Source organism: Plecotus auritus (genome assembly GCF_963455305.1).
Source record: "Plecotus auritus genome assembly, chromosome: 2".
Classification (NCBI taxonomy): domain Eukaryota; kingdom Metazoa; phylum Chordata; class Mammalia; order Chiroptera; family Vespertilionidae; genus Plecotus; species Plecotus auritus.
Genome location: NC_137771.1, coordinates 207,319,126 through 207,340,198, shown reverse-complemented (window position 1 = coordinate 207,340,198; position 21,073 = coordinate 207,319,126). Strand labels below are relative to the sequence as shown.

The 21,073-nt window shown below is 36.5% G+C and overlaps 1 protein-coding gene across 1 annotated transcript in view; it reads left to right on the top strand.

Moving 5' to 3' along the window:
- Nucleotides 1-20,162, top strand: part of TIPARP (TCDD inducible poly(ADP-ribose) polymerase) — a 29,190-nt gene extending 9,028 nt beyond the window's left edge. Inside the window, exons 3-6 of the mRNA XM_080655434.1 lie at nt 10,113-10,281; nt 12,018-12,178; nt 17,200-17,478; nt 18,162-20,162. Of these exons, the coding sequence (XP_080511560.1) occupies nt 10,113-10,281; nt 12,018-12,178; nt 17,200-17,478; nt 18,162-18,609 (1,057 nt within the window). The 3' untranslated portion in view covers nt 18,610-20,162. The remainder of the gene's footprint in view (nt 1-10,112; nt 10,282-12,017; nt 12,179-17,199; nt 17,479-18,161) is intronic.
- The last annotated feature ends 911 nt before the right edge of the window (nt 20,163-21,073 follow it).

Genomic DNA, 21,073 nt, shown 5'->3' with positions numbered 1-21,073 from the left:
AATGAAAATGAACTTGGCAAGAAGCAAAGACAGTTGGAGTAAATAGCTTATAAGTTATCTGGCAATCCCTAAAAATACATCAGATATGCATTTTCTTATTGAGTTGACTGTAAAGCTTTTACTTTTTGTTGTAAGTAAATGGGGAAAAGTAAGTAGTAACTCCTTATTCTGCATATGTGTACATGCAAAAAAATGCAACTTTTGATTAATTCTACTGTGTCCCTGTAAATCTATTTTCTATTGTTACACTAGAATTTCTAGATTTGCCATCTACCATAAAGCAAAGGTAAATTCATAAGTTCTTTCTATGCATCTTTGATCTTAGTGATTCTTAGTTTTATATTGGATTTGGGGCTACTTCTAAAGGGTAAAGCACTATGTAGCCCATACAAACCTTGACTACTCAAGGAATGCTACTAAAATCCAACCATTTGAGATTATAACTGTTTTCTCATGGCCTCCCTTCTTTCTTATTCCATGATTTGAGACAACCAGATTCTCATCCTTTGTCTGATGGTAATAATTTTGATCACATTTAAATTAGGACCTAAGGTGCTCTTAACCTAGGTCAGCAACCTTTAATAATTTACCAGTGTCCTGCTTGTGAGTTGCAGTTGCATTTTTGTGGAAAGAAAACTTAAGTATATGTTATTTTTGCAGAGGGAAAAAATGTGTTTTGAGTTACAAGATTACTCTTGATTATTCTGGCCCAAGTTTCTATGAGGGTGGGTAGGTTTTGCCAGAAAATCTCTTTGTTAAAAGCAGGAGAGTTTCTCTTCTAAAATCTGGGAGTCTTAAAGTGAGTATGAATGATTTTGAATCATTGGAAGACACTAGAGTGCTGAGGGTTGAACCATTTTCTGTTTCATCTGGGTTTGATATCTATCTATATAAAAGCCTAAGCGACTGTTATGACCGAGCGACCGGAATGAACCGGAATGACCAGTTGACCAGGCGCTATGATGCTCACTGACCACCAGAGGGCAGATACTCAACACAGGAGCTGCCCCCTGATGGTCAGTGCATTCCAACAGCCAACCTCTCATGGTCTCTCCCCCTAGCTGGTCCCTACCCCGGGCCGGCTGGCCCTGATCCGCCCCATCAGTCTGGCTAACCTCCCGCAGTCCCTCCCCGCTGGCCAGCCAACCTCCCGCAGTCCCTCCCCCATCCCACCCCCTGGCCAGCAGGCCCCAATTGGCCTGGCCCCGATCAGGACTGGGCGAGATGGCCCTGATTGGCCCTGATTGCCAGCCAGGCCTAGGGACCCCACCTGTGCACAAATTTGTGCACTGGGCGTTAAGGTTTTGGGTTGAACTGTACTTTGTACCATAAACACAAACTGTGCAAAGGAATAAAATAGTCCTATAGTTCACCATTTCTAGGAGCAAACAAGTCACATTTTAGATATGAAGGTAATTCTTTAACAAAAACAAAATTTTCTATTCATAGATTTATGGTAGTGCTTTCTAGGGACTAAGGATTATGCTATACAAACTCACCTCTATTTAAAAACCCTGTGTTAAAACTAATCCAGCCCAGTCCCTGACACATTAACTAAAAGCCTTGACTTTCCAGTGTAGATTAATTCCTTGCTAATAGGGAAATTTGAAATTGCAGGGGGTAGGTTGTGAAATATATTTTTTAATCTTTGAAAATAAAGGTTTTTATGTAAAATAAATAAATTCTACTTATTCATTTTGGTAGTTTGTAAAGATATATATTTGTTCTGTACAAAAGACAGTTTTGTGCTAAATATAACTAACCAATTCTGTGATTAGGAACTCAAATTTTAGAAGTTGATGATATTAATAAATTTCTAATTTCCAATTTTTCTTGCTGACCTAGTCAGTTACTGTTGCTAAGACAAGCATAGAAGGGAGTTAGCTAAGCATTCCTATTTGCATTGTTCACACAATAAAATGTGTCTGCCTCCTTGATCTTTCTCTGCTATATGCTATTTACTTACTGGTAACACCCACTTGACCAGCAGAGAACCTTTGCATGGTAATCACAATGAAAGGGTAAGCTCATATGAGAGCGAGGATGCCAGAATGACTGTTTCCTTTCACATGCTACAGAAACCAGTGATTTTCAAGTATGTGTGCCACAAAGTGTTGTGTAAAGAGTGTATTAGAATCCCCTATGACTAAATTGTCTGAGAAAGATTTGTTCAGGAAACTTGTATTCTTTATGCAAATGGTACTGTTGCTTCTGAGCATAAGGAAGGATTTGTGAATAGTCAGTGTTGAAATAGCACTTCTCACAATGATTGGAAAAGATATTTCGTTTAGGCCACACTTACTGGAATTTGTTATATTTTTATTTTCTTTTTGGATTAAGAAATTCTTAAACTGTCCCTTCTCATTTGACATATAGCCATAGAATTTGGGTGACCTTATTTGCTCTAAAATTTACCATCACTGAATAGTCAGTGAAGAATGGCTGGGGTAGGGGCCCAAGAGTGAACTTTGCTTGCAGTAGTGCATGTGCTTTCAGAATCTTGCCTGTACCCTGTGATCTTCACAGCTCCTGCAGCTGATCAGGGGAAAGAAAGGGCAAATGGCAAAAAATACTCTAAATAATTTCCTGCTGTGATTGGTCTTTGGTTTTTGACAGTCATCTGGCTTCTCTCTTTCATTTCCAGGCATTGAGAGAATAAAAATAAGCACAGGAGAAATATTAGGTTTGCCTTCCAAGTTAGTAATAATAATAAATAGGACATCCTTGAATGGTGCTAGAGTATGTGAAACAGAAGAAACTTTGCTTTCTTGCTTTCTGAGGTTTGGATTGTCCAAATGTTGCTGCAGCTCAGGAGCATTGTGTAAAGTGTTCTACAGTTAATTAGCTACTAAAAAATAATGTAGACTCTTAAATTTGATAAAATTAAATATATTAGAGAAACTTGGTTTTGTAGAATCCCTTTCCTCTAGGAAAAGTTGACTGGTGTAAGACCCTGTTGAAAGATTTTGCGGACATAGTTTACAGAATCTATAGACAAAAACAAACAACCTCTTGATAAGTTTTCTATAGAAAGTCTTATTTTTCCCTTTCAGAAATTAGCCCAGAAATAAAATAAACTAATAGATTGTATCTTACGGGGAGTTAGAGTATATATTTTATGATAATTATTTATAATTAGTATTTTATTTATGTATAAGTGAGTTCTGAATTGTTTGAGCTTATTTGAAAAGAGTTACTTTAAGCACTTTTAACATTTATACAGTATACACCTGATTTTATAATGTGTATGTAGAAAAGTTTTATAAACAAATATATTTCAGCTCTCTCTAAATACTGTCAAATTCTATATCCACAAAATTGAATTAATCAGTTGTGTTTTGAGTACATGGCAGACATTTTGTATTGTCTACATTGAGGTAAAATAGAAATCCCTCAGTTTAAAAATATTTTATTTAACAAAGGATATATTTACTCATCTTCACAAAAAGCAACAGCTGCATAATTTGAGGTAGTACAAGGCATAGTACACATTATTTTAATCTATTGTGTGCTTTCTATCTCAAATTCTTGCAGAAATTAAGTTTCACTTCATCAGGCCATGGTAGTCAGAGACATGTAGAAGTATTTCTCGCTTAAGTTACCTTCTAGGAGTCTAAGAACATGTGATTAAACTTGGATAAAAGTTAAAGCTGCCCTGCAGGCATGGCTCAGTGGTTGGACGTCGAACTATGAACCAGGAGGTCTCGGTTTTCGATTTCAGTCAGGGCAAATGCCCAGATTTTGGACTATGATGTCTTCAGGGTGTAAAATTAATCCCATGCCTCCATAAATAGATAGCAGTGAGATCTTCTGAACTCTTTAAGTATAATTTTAATTCACAAAAGATTATAGGCTTATCCACATCTTATTAGAAAGTTCTTTTGTATTTTTTGCTTTGGTCCAGTAATTTTGTAATAAAAACCAAGAAAGCCCAACAACAGTATTTTAGTAGATTATTTTTTCTTCGAGTGGATATTGTAATTTGCTTTTAGTGGTTGCATGAAGGAAACTTCAATGTATGATATTAAACTGTGTTACCTGTTTGTTTAGTTTCCCACATTCTTTTGGAGACTATAGAATTACAAAAGCTTAAAAACAGTCCTAGCTAGTTTAGTTCAGTGGATAGAGGCTTGGCCTGTGGACTGAAGGGTTCTGGGTTCGATTCCTGTCATGGGCACAACCTGATCCCTGGTAGGGGGCGTGCAGGAGGCAGCCAATCAATAATACTCTCTCATCATTAATGTTTCTATCTCTCTTCCCTCTCCCTGTTTTCCTCTCCCTGTTTTCCTCTCTGAATCAATAAAAAAAGTATTTTTAAAAAAGACAGCAGCAAAAAAACAATACAGGGCATCCTTTCATTTAGTAAACCTACCTGCCTTTCATTTTTCTTCTGTCTTATCCTCATTATTATTTCACTGTGTTCACTTCTAAAATGACTTTAAGACCATCGATTAGATGTCTAACAATTAGATGTCTAACAATTTGTAAATCAGACACAGATAAATGTGATTCTAGATTCCACTCACTAACTGGCTGCATTCTCATTCACTTATTTCTAAGATGTCCCAGAAGGGACCAAAGGAGCAGCACACACAGTCAGAATTTTGCTTTTTGATGATCCCTGTATAAGAGTTGTTTCTTAAAGTGGGGAATATTTTTACCTACCCAAAATCTTTTGAAGCATTTAGAACCATAATATAAATTTATGATTCAAGATGGGTATTAATTATTTTACAGAGTGATCTAAGCCTCAGCAATCCTGCCTTGATTAGGTCAGGGTCTCCTTAAATATGGGCAGATTTAATTGAGAGTCAACATTTGATGTGTAGCCTACCCATAATTACTGAGGGCCATATGCATAATAATAAACTCCCAATTTTGATTTATAGGTATATCTGTGTCTCCAGCTATTCTGGACACAAAGGGGAAAACCCAGTTGTTACCAAGACCCCATGTCATAGTATAAAAATTAAGTATAGAATTTTAACTTCCGGTAAATATTGAAAGATATTGCTTTGTATGTAAACATTTATAGGTAATTTTTATTGCTTCCTCCCATTGCTTTGTGCTATTTGAGTTAGTGTTAGCAAAAAATCTTAATAACAGAATAAATGACCATTATTATGCTCCTAATACAGAAAATTAAAAATACATGGTCAGACCTCTGAAGTTTAATAATTATACTGCTTTTACAAAAAATGCTGGTATTGTATATGCCATGGCTTTGATTCTCATCACCTTATAACATATTTGAAGGGTTATATAAGCTGCCAGATATTCCAGTGTTGCTAAATGAGTTCCTGAAAACATCAAAGCCAGGTATCAAAAACCAGCTATATTTTGTGTGCCTGTGAAATTTCTTTAGCAGCAGCAAACATACCCCATCTGTCATGCCTGTCTCAAGTCTGTAGGAGAAGAGCCTTAACACTCTCTTCATATTGCATTTGATCTTTAGCCTTCTATCTTGATGACCCTCAGTTCGGGGAACATTTCATTTTATATCATAGTAATAAAATAAAAGGACCTATTAATTGTGTCAGGTTAGTCTAGCTGATTAGGGCATGTGTTATTGAGGTCACAGGTTTGTCCTTGTAGAAACCAGTTAACTCTTATAGGCAGGAAGCCAAAGTGCCAAAGTTTAACCCATCCAGTTGAAACTGTACAGAGTAGGATCCAGAAACTTATACTTAATTGACCTCTGTTAAAGTCTGATTTCTATATTTTATTTACATCATCTTCCCACTTAAATGTGTTCCACCTCCTACAATTCCTATCTCATTTAATGGCACTGTTAACCCGTCACCCAGACCAGAAACATAGGACACATCTTGGAATCTTTCTATTCCCTCCATGCAGTTAGGTTCTAACTCTTAAGTACCCCTCAGAGTATCCCTTGCCTCTTCCATTTTCTGTCATCATTTGTCTTAAGAGCAATGCTAATAGCTGCAGATGGCTAAGCATAGAATAATAAATATTAAAGCAAGTAAGTGCCTTCTCCACCCTTCCTCCATCTTTCCCTACCCTCCCCTTGCAAAAATAAACAAATCAGTCCATACCACTACTGCTGGAGTGACCTTTATAAAAGGCAATCTGAACCTTGTTGAAAATCTACCAGTGATTCTTATTGCCCATAGAATCAAATCCTAACCTCTTAACCCAGAATACAAAGCTCTTCATTATCTGGCCCCAGCCAACCTATCTAGTCCAGTTTTTTATCTTATCATCCCCCTCACACACACATACACCCTGACCTCCCACATGAACTGCAAATGCTGCATGCTCTTGGGTCTCTCCTGCCTTGCTTGGTTAGAGTCTACACATGTCAGTCACTGTGCAAGTGGTGTCCTACCTCCCATTGTCTGCCTGGTGGCTGGCCAGATTTGGCTCTCATTTCATCCACTCTGGGATACCTCCCTTGACCATATTTTCTGACCCCCTTTTCAGCAGAGGTAGGCCCTCTCTATGAATTGTTCCCAAACCACCTTTGCGTTACATTTCATACTATGCCACAGGGTTTGTCTTTTCTGTCTCTTCTTCCACTGACTCTGGCATTTTGTTATTGTTGCTCTTCCACACAACCCGTTACTTGTAGTATTTCCTATCATTTAAATTGTTCTTAGAAAGTTATCTTGGATTGATAAAGTCTCTTACTTTTCCTGACCTTTTCCATTTTTGGATGCCAGTAACCACCTCCTCTCTCATAATGCTGTATGCCTATTCTTTGTCCTTTTATTCCAGGATTGTACTTGCTGCTGATGAATATAAATAGGCAGATGTACTGCTTCTTTGGTTTTAACGTTTGGTTTTTCATTTCTCTCAAAGCCATTGAAAGCCAGGGACTACATCTGTTTAATTCTTTGTGTGTTGCCTAAAACAGCCAACCACCGCTATTACCACACACATGACTTATAACTGCTTTCTGATAATAGAAAACAATGGTTTGATAAAGAAGAGTGGTAAATGTTGAACATTTACACATTTGTACTGATGCAGATTGAGGAGGAAGAAAACTCTTGGCTTTGGAGTTTTTAAGCATTGCTTGTTTATGGGAGAGCAGGTGGTAAAATTGATCTTATAAAAAGATAATTTAATGTTTTTCAGATTTGTTGTTTTGTCTCTGTCAAGTCTAGAAAAGCATATTGAAAATCAAATAGAGCTAAAACAGTACTTTGATACATCAATGCAAGGAACATTTGGTTGTAGTAAATTAGGATTTGTCATAGAAATTTCATAATGGCCAAAGGACTGAAATGCACAGAGAATGTAGCAAAAGCTGCAGTTTTAGATGTCTTTCTCATGCAAATCATTATCTATGAAGTCTTAGTAATACAGGCTTAAACATAGAATGATGCCCAGAATAAAATTTGACACTTTAATAGCAAAAAGCATTGAATATTATACATGCATGTTAACATAATGACTGCTGTTCTAAGAACTCCTTAGAAAAATACTGAGGATTTATTAACTCATAATTGGGAAATAAACATACTAGTAAAGCAGGAAAATCTACTTAGAAATTGGCAATGATCTTAAGAGGTAAGTGGCTCTACGATAACATCAAATTCTCCTAAAGTTAAGCCCTGGCCGGCGTGGCTCAATTGATTGGAGCATTGTCCCATACACTCAAAGATAACAGGTTCAATTCCTGGTAAGGGCACATACCCAGGTTGTTGGTTCGATCCCTGGTTGGGGTGCGTATAGGAGGCAACCAATTGATGTTTCTCTCTCACATCATTGTTTCTCTCCCCTCCACCCCTTCCTCTCTCTAAAATCAGTAAAAACCATACCCTCAGGTGAGGATTTAAAAAAAAAATTATCCTAAAGTTAAGTGAAAATTGTTTACAGCAAGTTGATGTGGCGTATAGGCATAGGAGTTTGTTTTCGGTGTTTTTTCTCTTTTTTTTTCAAGGATTTCCCAAAAGTATTTTTTCCTTTTTGATTGGATATTCCTATTTACCATAATCTTTTTTTATAATCCTCATCCGAGGATTTTTCCATTGATGTTTAGAGAGAGTGTAAGGGAGAGGGAGAGACAGAAACACCGATGTGAGAGAGACACATGGATTGGTTGCTTCCCACATGCCCCCAACCAGGGCTGGGAGCCTGCAACCAAGGTATGTGCCCTTAATTGGAATCCAACCCAAGACGCTTCAGTCCCTGGACCAATGCTCTATCCACTGAGCCACACCAGGGCTACCATAATCGTTTTTAAACAAAGCAGTGTCCAAATGTTATTTTAAAATACACTTTATTGTCTTATTCTCATTTTATAATTAAAATTATATGTTCTTTTTAAGCCCTTGTCTTAACTAGTTTGTCTGTTTCTGAGCAAGAAATTAGGGATTTTGGAAACTCTTTGGGAATTTTTAAAGACCATACTGTTTTTTACAAGTTATGTGCTTCATGGCACTATCATTTGGGTTTATGTCGTGAGTCTTTGTGTGTGTGGTTTGTTTGTTTTTAATATAAAAGCTGATTCACTAATTATGAACTTTGGGATGGTGGGTGGAAAATAGATTTTCTTTCTCTGACATTTGTCAGGGGTGTTTATTGAGAGATGTTAACAGGTATTCATGAGGAAAAGGGAGAGCATTGTCATAGGTTTGGAAGAATACTTTATAACCCTTATCATGGTACTTCAATGTCTGCCATAGTATATTAAAGGGACTGAGGAGTGGCCACAGTATATAAATTGTTTAATTTTGTATAACCACTTTTTTTCAAACATTTGACCGCAGAATGCTTTTTGCACAGAATACCTAGTAACAGTCCTTAAAACATGTTTTCTAAGGGCAGAGTTTAGAAAGTATTGCACTAACCAACAAAACCCATAGGTCAAAATTAATACCCTTTTCAAAATCCCAATTTACAACGAGGAAATAATTATTGGGCATATCTGTCCAGACATCTGGATTTCACATGAGCCAGTCTTCCTGAGTGCCACTGGATCTGGAGTATCCTGTGTGTTATAGACATCTGTTTAGAAATCTGTGGTGGAAAAAGGTGGAAGTACATCTCTGATGTTATTTTATGATATATTTAACACTTTGTTTTCTTAGGAAAATTTTGAAACATACAAAAAAAGAAAGAAGAGCAATGAACTGTTTTATCAGTTACTGAAAATAAAGGTTTAGATGTTTTAGACACTAGATGAAGTTCCATTTAAAAAGAAACACAAATATTTTAATTGGACCACCCTTTATAAAATTAATTTCTTAAGTGATTCTAATTCATTCAGTGGGTATTTTCCCCAGCAGTATTCAGATGTTTTACAAAGTGCTGATTCAGCAGCAGCAGACCAGATAACAAAAAATGAGAAAAATAATCTCATAGCTAAACCTCATAATCAAGTCATTTTTCTCTTCTTTTTTTGCCAACTCTTTTTTCACTATAAAAGGTAGTATTGGTGGTGAGTAGATTAGCAGTAGTGACCTTCTGGAGTCATTTTATTTTTCCCTTCTTTTGTTACCCCCCTGTCTCATCAAACAGTATTGTGTATTCCTACTTGGCTTAGGTAAACTGATGTCTCTGAAAAAAGCAACAAACCAAAACAAGCTTCAAGAGAAGTTTCTTGTTTCTCTGTAATCTTTGTCAGTGTCATCCTCAGGGTTTGGCTCATCCCACTGTAGTGGGAGGGCGAGATTCTGTTGATTGGTTTAGGTCAATGATGGTGTGGGGCAGGGGTCCTCAAACTTTTTAAACGGGGGGCCAGTTCACTGTCCTCAGACAGTTGGAGGGCCGGACTATAGTTTAAAAAAAAAACAACAAAACTATGAACAAATTCCTATGCACACTGCGGGCCCGGGACGAGTCGGCTGCTAAGCAGGACAGGCAGCAGCGGCACCCGGCGGGCCGCATGTGGCCCGCCGGCCGTAGTTTGAGGACCCCTGGTGTGGGATATAATCAATTCTACCATAATTCCATGGCCTGGAGATTTTTGTGTAGGAGATGGTGAAACAATCAGAAATGCCCTTTACTCCAAATAAGACCACTTTTAAAAATCTACAACATATGCTATACTAGTTATTTTTAATATCCAATGAGATGTTTAAATATTTCTATTTTGTAAATGTATTAATATTAACAAATCATTTTTTCTTGGGTCTTTTTAGAGGACAAGAATTTTGGGCAGATTTGAATGCCATGAATGTGTATGAAACAACTGAATTTGACCAACTACGAAGGCTGTCCACACCACCCTCTAGCAATGTCAATGCTATTTACCACACAGTCTGGAAATTCTTCTGTAGGGACCACTTTGGATGGAGAGAGTATCCTGAGGTATTTAAAGGATTTTTAAATCCACAAAAGTACATTTAAATTTTTTTTATCTTTCATTGTTCTTTTGTTCTTCCTTTCCAACAATGACTACACAGAACTACAAATCAAAGAGCTTCTGGTTGTAAATATAAAATTCAGTCTTGTTGATATAAGTAACACTTTCTCTCTTCATTTTTCAAAAAATGTATTTTTTTCCACATTAAATCCCTGGAATCCATGAGTAGAATATCTCTATTATTAGAGATAAAATGTTTCCCCAGTAACTTACATTATGGAGAGAAAGTCTTTAAAGTTGTAAGTACTCAGACTCAGAGCAGGTTTTGGAGTAATTTTAATGAAATGATTACTGGTTTAACTTTTGGTTGTAACTGGTTCTTGGGACCATGGTGATTAGATCATGTGTTATGCTTAGCATTTCAGAAGTATAGTGGGAAAAAATCACTCTTTGGCCTCTGAAAGAAGTATTGAAAATGTTTATTGAGCTGTAGTCAGGCACATTTGTCATTTAAAATTGTATCAAATGTGCACATGCATCCTTAGTTTAAGGTGGAAATAGCTTATCACAAAGCAAAATTTTAAAATGGTGATGGTTTATTTGCCTCTAAATGAGATTCCAAGATAAGTTTAAACCCTGAAATGGACTTTAGAGATTAATTTCATGTTCCAAAGATCTGAGTTCAATTTGATCAAATTTCCAACATCACGAAAAGGGGAAACTAACTTAACTACCTTAGGTTTTCTTTTAAGGCAATAACTAAAGAAAATGACATAGTATTTTAATTGCTATAAAACACAATATTGAATTAAAATTTTGACTCTCTCTTAAGTAGTAACTAGTATCTAATACCTTCCAAAGAGAACAAGAGGCTATTTAAAAAGTATTCTCAGAATACTTGGACTGTCCCTTCGTTTGTCCTCTGAGAGATTTTTTAGGTTTGGAATTTATTTATTTGAACACTACCTTCTTTAATCCTCTTCTGAAAATTCCCTTAAGAAATATAAAAAATCTCTTTTCCTCTCCCGGGGATGGTGTCCTCAGGCATTCAGAATAGTTCAGTGTTTGACACACTGTCGGAGGCTGTCCTACAATGCAGCCTCTAACAAAACTAGACTGTCCTGAACCCCTGCTATTTGTTTACCTTTATACCAAGATGGTTGGGAAAGCACCAAAATTTGCATGTGGCCTGTGCCCTGGCCAACTTCACAGAGTTCGTGCTGTGCGACCTAAAGTTGTAATAAGGTTGTCTAAAATGAGAAAACATGCCAGCAGGATCACCAGTGTCCAGAAGCAAAAAAAAAAAAAAAAAATCACTGTGAAAGTGTTGAAAGCACTAGCACAGAGTGAGAAATCTAAATTTTTAAAAAATGAAGCTTTTTTTGAGTAATTAAAACAATTAGAAGGCTAAATTAAAAAAGAAACAAAGCATATCTAGGACATTGTAAGGCCTCAAAATAGAAGAGAGCCCTGGGCCTCACATGTTTCTTAAGGTGGAAATCTGTGCTCTTCTAAACAGGGAGCATCTTTCTACCCTGTATCTTTGCTCCAAAAGAAAGGAAAAAAATTTCTATGTATAAAGGGAATAATTTGACTCACTGTACTTTTTTGAAACTCTTCTGATATTAACAGCAAGGTTAACTATGTGTGGCTTTAGTAACATTAACAGTTTTTATATTTCATAGTGATTGTATATTAAGTTGCTTTTTTTTTCCTTTACCTTCTGTTTACTACTCCATAGACTGTTATTCGATTGATTGAAGAAGCCAACTCTCGGGGTCTGAAAGAAGTCCGATTTATGATGTGGAACAACCACTACATTCTCCACAACTCATTTTTCAGGAGAGAAATAAAAAGGAGACCCCTCTTCCGCTCCTGTTTTATATTGCTTCCATATTTACAGTAAGTGTCCAGTGAAAACTCTCATTTTTACTCTGATTTTATGTTAATGTACAACTGAATGCCAAAGAGAAAAAAAATTAAATTAAAAAAACTAACTTGGTTATTACCTCTAGAATGTGAAATTCTAAGTTATTCTTTGGGCTTAAGTTTTCAAAAAATAGAATTCAGGTAAGATATAGTTAACTGACATTAAAAGAGTGAGTATTGTATTAGATTTTTTTAAATGAAAGCACAGTAGAATTAACATTTTTTTCACAACTAAAAGTAATTATATCTGGAATAAGGCAAAATTTGCATATGTCTCCTTCATGCAAAATTGAGTTTTCTGATGATACCCTTCTGTGTTATGGGACTACTTCTCAATCCCAGAAAACTACCAGGTCAAGTAGGGAGAGACCTTCAAGGTGATGTTCTCCATTCTTCTTCCTTGAATGCATTTGCATGGGAAGAATTCACCTTTTCAAATAATTTACATTTTCATTTGCTAAGGAAGACCCATCTTCCTATAATACTGACTAAAATTACTTGTGGCACTTTCAGGTTGAGACTGAACTCATCCTTCTGAATTATAGGTGAGCTCTTTCATTTTCCCAAGTGCCATTTCTTCTTTCCCTCTCTAGATAGCCCACTCACCCATCTTTGTAGATGTGAAAAGGTGGGGCACATTGCCATTTGCGTAGCCATCTGTGAAAGTTAGTGTCTCAAGGAAAATCTTTATATACTCTAATCAGATATACTGTATTTAGAGCCTGATTTTTAAACTGATACTAGGTTTACTTGGTTTTATGAACTTTGGAGGTTAGAGTAATATTGGTTGGTCCCTTCTGCTGATCTTTGAGGTGAAGACGCTCTTTCTATATTAATAGTAGTTTTTTTTTTCAAGCCCAAACTGTGTTTTTCCCAGATCATTATGACCGAATCTTAATGATTCTGATTCTGAGATTGCAAAGGGAACATTCAATCAAAATAGAAACAAATAAAAATCCATGAAATTCTCAGGATCCAAAAGTACTGTGTAATAAGTCCAATTTTAGAAATATATATTTGCTTGGGTAAATGTGTACTTTGTTTCTTGTCCAAGTGTGAAAAATTTTACCTTAATGGTTTTTTAAATTAGAAATGAATAAAAATGCCAATCCTGTTATTTCATTAGCACAGTTGGAGATAGTGTTAGTGTCCAGTAGTTAAGAACACATCGTCATCCTAGTGAGATGGTGGAACTCATTAGTGAGAACAGCATCTTGGCATGCTGAGCCAGTCGAGTGAGATGTAGCTTCTATGTGAGAGTAAGAATGCTCATTCAAGTGCTACATTGTTGAGGGACTTTCATAGAATGGTGAAAATTTGTTTTGATCCTAAGATAAGTAATTATGAAATGCTACCTTCTTGCCCCCCCCCCCCTTTAAAACCTAAGCTTGTTTTGTAAAAGTATAAACTATAATATAAGCAGTAGGAGAATTAATGTCACAAATATGGACTTACTATTTCTAACTTAGGCTTAATGAGAACAAAGTTCTTCCATTTTCTTTTTAAAATTTCCTATTTTAGTGTTGTCTGGAACAGTGGTAATCAGGTATAAAGTAAGAGCTTAGCAAATCAGAGATTGTGCAGACATGTCAGTGAGAAAGGAGTAGAGAAGCATCAAGTTCACCAGGGTAGAATGGGTAAATGCAGCCCTTCAATTCCCATCCAACTGAGTCGGCCTAAGGGGTACTCGAACTGGCCTATTGGGGAGAAAGAGGAGTGAGGTAGTTCTAAAAGCAGGTTTCCGAAAATCTATTTTTCAGTAGTAAACCTGTTTACTAGTCCATAGACTGTTACTTGATTGATTGCAGAAGCCAACTCTTAGAGTCTGAAAGATCATGATTTTAGCCAGAAAAAAAGTTTAAGTGTTAGTAAATACAAAAGGTCAAAGAAAAACATGTGTGTCAAAAAAGCCACAATTATTAGGGAATCAGAGATGCCTAAGAATTGGGAAAGCCCAGAGTAGGGAGGTTGTAAGATGATTGGGGAGGGAGGCTGACTTAATTCACGAATTTCCTGCAAATTTAGCTCTTTAAATGAGGGTTTCCTTGCTCCTTTTTATTCTTCTAGTGTTATTTATAATTGACAAACAACACTGTAAGTTTAAGGTGTACAGCTTAATGCCTTGACATATGTATATATTACAAAATGATTACCACATTAAGTTTAGTTAACATCCATCACCTCAAAGTTACAAAAATTTTTTTTTCCTTGTGCTTGCTCTTTTTTCATGGGGCTGATAAAAAGGAGCTTATTCTTTAATATTCTTACAATACTTGTGCTGAGGTTGCATGAAAGCAAACAAATCTCAGGTTTAGAGGTTTGTGAGTTCATTTCAGCTGAAAAGACATCTATTCCATGCATTCACCTTATGGTTATGAGAAGGCCTGATACAGTTTCTTTGGCTTCTCCTCCCAAAAGGATCAAATGAATTAGTTTTTGGTTCATTACTGAAGTTGGGTTAGGAAACCTCTTTCAAACTGACAAGGGAGGGGGAAGGTGAGTGATAAAAGGTGACCTTGGATTTTGAAAATCCATTCGTCAGAGGTCCTTGAGTACAAGTTCCTTACCCACCAGCTTTGCCTCCCTAAAGAGACTGGTGCAGCACTGTAAAGCACACAGTATGTCTTTGGAATACCTATGAGCTGACTACAAGCTCAGCATTCTCAGAAAATAAAGCCACATTTCTAACTGTGCTTGGAATATACATATTTTTAACCCATGTCAACTAGATTGTATAACTCCATCAGACATGTCTATATGCATTTTTATGTTTTAGCCCAATTAGGATGTTGGTTTGTTAAAAGTAAGCATCTATTGATGGGAATGGGTGCTGACTGGATATATATGATCTAATTTAATATCTTAGGATGGATGAGACTTAGTTATACAGGCTCATCTTCAGGTATGTGTGAGTAAATAATAGACCCTATCCCCTCTGAAAAAAGGAAAAGATAGGTTTGAAACTTCTATTTTATGGAACTGTTGTGTTTTTGTTAAGAGAGGAATGGTATTAGAAAGAATAGAAGCAGAGTGTCCTCTATTGTAAGTGCCACGTTTTCAATAGAGTTGCAACAGCCTAAAACCTGTTTTGGGCAGAGTGCTTGGGAAGAATCTTACTTTCCTCCCTCAACACAGAAACCTCTGTTGCTAGCTTCAACCCCTGATAAAACTGGAAAACCTGGTGTGCTTGGATTTACCCTCTTTGCAGAGCAGGGATAGAGGGGACAGCTAAAAATAAGGAGCTTATATTCTGTGTTTCCTGCCATCCTCCAGAATTGTGATGGCTTTTAAGGAGTTACAGATTTTTCAGAATCTGATTAAAACAGTAAGGCCTCTCTCCAGAAATATGTACCAGTGAACGCAGGTTCTGGAGGGATCTATCAGAGCTTGGTGAAAATGCTTCAGAAGCCAAGAACTGTTGTGCCTTCTGTCATAAAAGTTGGAGAAACCAGCACTCCTTTAAATCTGCCCCTGAACTTAAAAGCACTTGGGGGATACAGGGACTTTGAGGCAGGTTAAATCAAAGGCACAGCTTGAAGGGGTGGGGATTAAAGAAGGGAGTTGTGCCTCTATTAATTGTTAGCTTCTTATCAAGTCCATCTTTTAAAAGGCAAAAGACTATGTGAGGTGGTGGTAGTGGTGTTAGTGGGAGCCAAACAAACCCTAGTTCTAATCCTGATATCCATCACTTTTAAGCCTTGTTTGCATATATTGGGGGAAATGGAAAAATACGTACTCTTTCCATTTCCACATATTTCACATATGCACTTAGAAACTAGGTAGACCTTGATTAAAATCCTGTCTCTGGTCTTTGCTGGCTCTGCTAGCAATTTTTTTTAATTTGAAAAGTAGGGATAAGCAAGCCATCTTGCAGGGTGGTTATGACAGGGATACTGTATGTAAAATGCCTGGTTTGTAGTATGTGCTTAGTATAAGGTGGCTATGATTATTATTAGGAGGAGGAGGATGAGATATGTGCTGGAGATTAGATGCATGTTCACCCACAGTTGTAACCTCTGTGTCACAAAGCTCTTGGAAAATTTCACTTTCCTAATCTGTTTGGCAGACTTGTCGCTTCCTTGTGATCACTACATGCTGATGAATGTTACAGTACTCTAAACCTGAATCTGGGACTTAGGGTCAGGATTTCCTTTCTCTCTGCTTCTTCCTTTTTGCTTTGTTTTGAAAATGGTCAAGAAATATGATTTGAATTTAAGCATTTAATCAGGCAGGAATAAGTAACTGAGCAAGTTGCTGCTTATCTAAATGCATCTTTCAAATTCATCTAAATGTAAAGGTTCAAGAATATGCATTCTGGTATCTAGAGCTTAAAGTAATTAGAGCCATCACACCTAAAATTGTAAAATTTGAATAGTATTGGTGGGTTTTTTTTTGTTGTATGTGATACTGGAAAATGAAGTGAATTCCAAATGTCAGCTTTCAATGCCTACGCTATGATTTTTGTTTGTTTTTATAAAAATTATAAAGTTTAAGCTTTTTTATTTTGAATATTTTGTGTTTCTCTCTGTAAGCTCCCTCTTTTCTGCCTGCCTCATTTTTTTCTCCCCCTTATTTTGTTCTTCTTACCCCACATAGACGTTAGTAATGATATGTTTCCTATTTAGTACAGCAAAGTTTGAAGAACACATATAAATTATCACTGCTCCCTTGAAACAAAGTTTCTTTAACTATATAGGCAAAAAAGAAGTCCAGGATTCAAAGAGAAAAGATATTTATAAATTTGTTATTGTTTGCTTACCTTGCAGCAGTATATTCTATAGTGTTCCCCACAAACAGGAGGCCAGGAGGAAGCAAATAATATCTGTATAAAGGTAGTTTTTGTTCTAAGATTTCTTTTGTCTTTAATCAATAGCATTTTATATATTGTTTTTTAAACAAGCTTTTAAGCTATACAGATTAGGTATTGCTAAAGTGCACTCTAATGTGAAATGTTCTGAGTGGTTTACATTGACATTTCTTATTCTCCTTTCTAGGACACTTGGTGGTGTTCCCACACAGGCTCCTTCACCTCTCGAAGCAACCTCATCATCACAAATCATCTGCCCAGATGGGGTTACCTCGGCAAACTTTTACCCTGAAACTTGGGTTTATATGCATCCATCTCAGGACTTTATCCAAGTGCCTGTTTCTTCAGAGGACAAAAGTTACCGAATTATTTACAATCTTTTTCATAAGACTGTGCCTGAGTTTAAATATAGAATTTTGCAAATATTGAGAGTCCAAAACCAGTTTCTTTGGGAGAAATATAAAAGGTGAGTCAGTAGTATGAAAAGTTTAAGAGAGCTTTTCTTAATATAGCTAAGGACAAGTGTGGAACCATTAGTAAAGACTTGCATAGAAATTAATATGTTTGTGTTTTTTATATGTTAGTTTTCATATAATCCTTATAACAGATCTATAAGTAGGAGTGGAGTATTGCAGTCTACATTTTACAGAGAGGAAACTGAGTCATAGAAAAGGTTAGTAATTTGCCAAAGGACATACAGCTAATAAGATGCTGGAATTGGGATCCTAGCAGTCTAGCACCAGAAACCTTGCTCTTAATTACTCTACTAGGCTGCCTCTCAAGTCAACAAACAAATTAATGTAGTGCAAATGGAATACATGTAGGTTTGAGGAATCTCATAATTAAGAGACATTAGGTTGGTGGAATTAGACAGGAAGGCATTCTGAAAAGGTAAAATGTGAGAACTAGTTTTAAAGTGGAAGAGAAAGCATGTGAACAGTTGGTAGAGAAAAAAAGAAAAGGGCTTTTATCTGCAGTGGAAATGATAAGCTTAAACTTTTAATATGATCATCGATGGCATTTTGCTCTTGATAGCCACTTTAGCATCTCTTCCCCATTGAAACCATGAGGAAGTTTATGACCACATCATGCCTTTTGAATTGATGCATACCTTCTTTCTTCTGAATTCCCTATCCACTCTTGCATTAGGAAAAAGGAATATATGAACAGGAAAATGTGTGGCCGTGACAGAATAATAAATGAGAGGCATTTATTTCATGGAACATCCCAGGATGTGGTAGATGGAATCTGCAAGCACAACTTTGACCCTCGAGTCTGTGGAAAGCATGCTACAATGTTTGGACAAGGCAGTTATTTTGCAAAGAAGGCAAGCTACTCTCATAACTTTTCTAAGAAGTCCTCCAAAGGAGTCCATTTCATGTTTCTGGCCAAAGTGCTAACTGGCAGATATACGATGGGTAGTCATGGAATGAGAAGACCTCCTCCTGTCAATCCTGGCAGTGTCACCAGTGACCTGTATGACTCTTGTGTGGATAATTTCTTTGAGCCTCAGATTTTTGTCATTTTTAATGATGACCAGAGTTACCCTTATTTTGTTATTCAATATGAAGAAGTCAGTAACACTGTTTCCATTTGAAAAATCTTGGTACTGCTAAATTATTTGATATGAACTCAATCCAGCATTTGTAGCAGGTTTTGGATGGGTGGGACAGAGTGGGAAACAGCATTGGACATTAATAGGGCACTTTTAAGACCCCATTTTTTTAAGTGTTAGAAAGTAAAAAAATTTTTAAAAACAAGTTTTAAAATGACCACTTACTCTTTAATAATTTACTAATTGTTGTTAGTGTACTCAGTGTGGGAAAGACTACAGATTGCATATTCTTCATTCACACTTGTACATATAGGCAGCAATGTTATTAGAAGCATTAAAAAAAAAACACCAAAAAAACAGCCTAACTAATTGAATGTGACTTAAGCCTGGTAGAAGTTTGGCCAAATGAAATGGCAGCTGTGAACAAAGTGAGGATTTGGTATATTTACAGTGATAAAACTGACTGGAACTAGTATTATGCGTACTCCCTGTCCAAAGTGGAAAGAAACATTTCTATCAGCAGGACTGAAATGTATCACCGAACCAAAGCATACCAATGACTTTAACTTCTGCAGAGTTTGCCTGAGAATTCAGAGTTCTGTTTAGAGGAAGTTTAAAAAAAGGAACTATTTGAAAAATTTTTGTCATCAGCAAAATTTTCCACTAGCCAGTTATATGTGATTCTCGTGTTGTTACACTTCAGCCTTGGAAAAAGTCTCTCCCATTATCCACTCAGTTTGAAGAAGTTGGGCAGCTAATTTGGTTAAAGCCAGTTTTGAAGATTAGGAGTATTACTTTATTTTAGGGTTCCAGAGCTAGGCCCTGACAAGGTTTTAGAGAAAGAAAGTACATTTGTAACCAAATTGGTAGGGCTTATTACTGTGCTTTGCACAAAGTGGACCCTCAAAACTATTTGCTGACTTGGAAATATTGTTAAAGGTGGTAATCCCACCCCTATGCCTGCTTTGCCAGATGCAGCTGGGTTCCCTGGCTGGCTCTGTATTTTACACTACTTAATAGAAACACAAACTTGGAAGTTGTGCTACTGGCCCAGCTGGAGCAGTGTTAGATGAATATGCTGACACCTCGGTTCAGAGAGGTAGCAGCTAGGTTTACTTTGCCGTAAGCAAAGCAAACACCTGGATTTACAAAAGTGGAAGTGGCTGTTCACAAAAGAATTCACAGAATTCCTTCAGTTACCAAGCTTTCTAAGTATTTTGTGGTCATTTCATTTACACAAAACTTTTCAGGAACTTCTGTGTTATTTAAAGCAAGATATATCTATATTGATGTCTCAGTGAATCAGTCTGTTTAAACACTTTTCAGGGCTTCCACACCGTTATTTATTTTGCTCTAGTTGACCTTGTTTGCTGCCATTGGCATGAAGCGGCCAACTGTGGCTGTTACAGTTGTTGTTTCAATTAGAACTTGTAAACCTGTGATTCCCAATCTTTTTCAAGTTAAGACACCTTACCATTGCTTATTTGATTTTATGAAACTTGTTTCTTTTTTCTCCCTAAAGAAAAAAAAAGCTTTATGATATATTTATTTTTTTAATAAAAACTAAGCAAAAATAAAAGCTCTGGTAATTCTTTAAAACTTTTTGCTTTGGTTCCATTTAAAATAACTGAATTTAACACAGTAGATGATCTATAAATGATGGTTGGTTGGTTGGTTGAATGAGTGATTGAATGAGCAGAACTAACCAGAACCTGCTGCTTAAAATGTGTGCTCTGGGAATCAGCAGAAAGGATATTATCTAACAATGGACTAAGTCACCAGAGAAGAGTGAATATTTTATTTTGCAGGTAAGTATTTGGGGCATCCTAAAAAGGGGCATGTTTTATATCAGCAAACAGCTATAGTGTAAAATATAAGCAGGATTGTCCCAACAGGTGCTGAAGGAAATAGAAAAAGGAATTGTAGAAATCTTGTCAGCTCTCAAGCACCTTAGCTTTCAGTCAATTTAGTCATCTGATTGGTAAATGTGAGCATCTGACAGTATTTAACCTACCTCCAGTGTAATAATTTTGAAATTCCTATATTGTATTGTATGTTGTTTTAACTAAGCAAGAACTATGGAGTCAGCCCAGCCAGCATGGCTCAATGGTTGAGCATTGACCTATGAACCAAGAGATCCCAGTTCAGTTCCCAATCAGGGCACATGTCCAGGTTGTGGGCTGTGGGTTCTATCCCCAGTGTGGGGTGTGCAGGAGGCAGCCAATCAATGAGTATCATTGATGTTTCTATTTCTCTCTCCCTCTCCCTTCCTCTCTGGAATCAATACAAATATATTAAAAAAAAGAAATATGGAATCAGTCTCAATTTTATAATGGTTCCATGGATTTAAAACATACTGAAAGGCATTCAATAAATCTTTATCCCTACTGGCCCAGCTATAATTTATACCATTTCAGAAAGTTGAAACTTACTGTTAATGAAACTTTGGTAAATATTTCTAAGGAGAGTCTGCAGACTCCCCAAGATATTTCAGTGCCATACAATC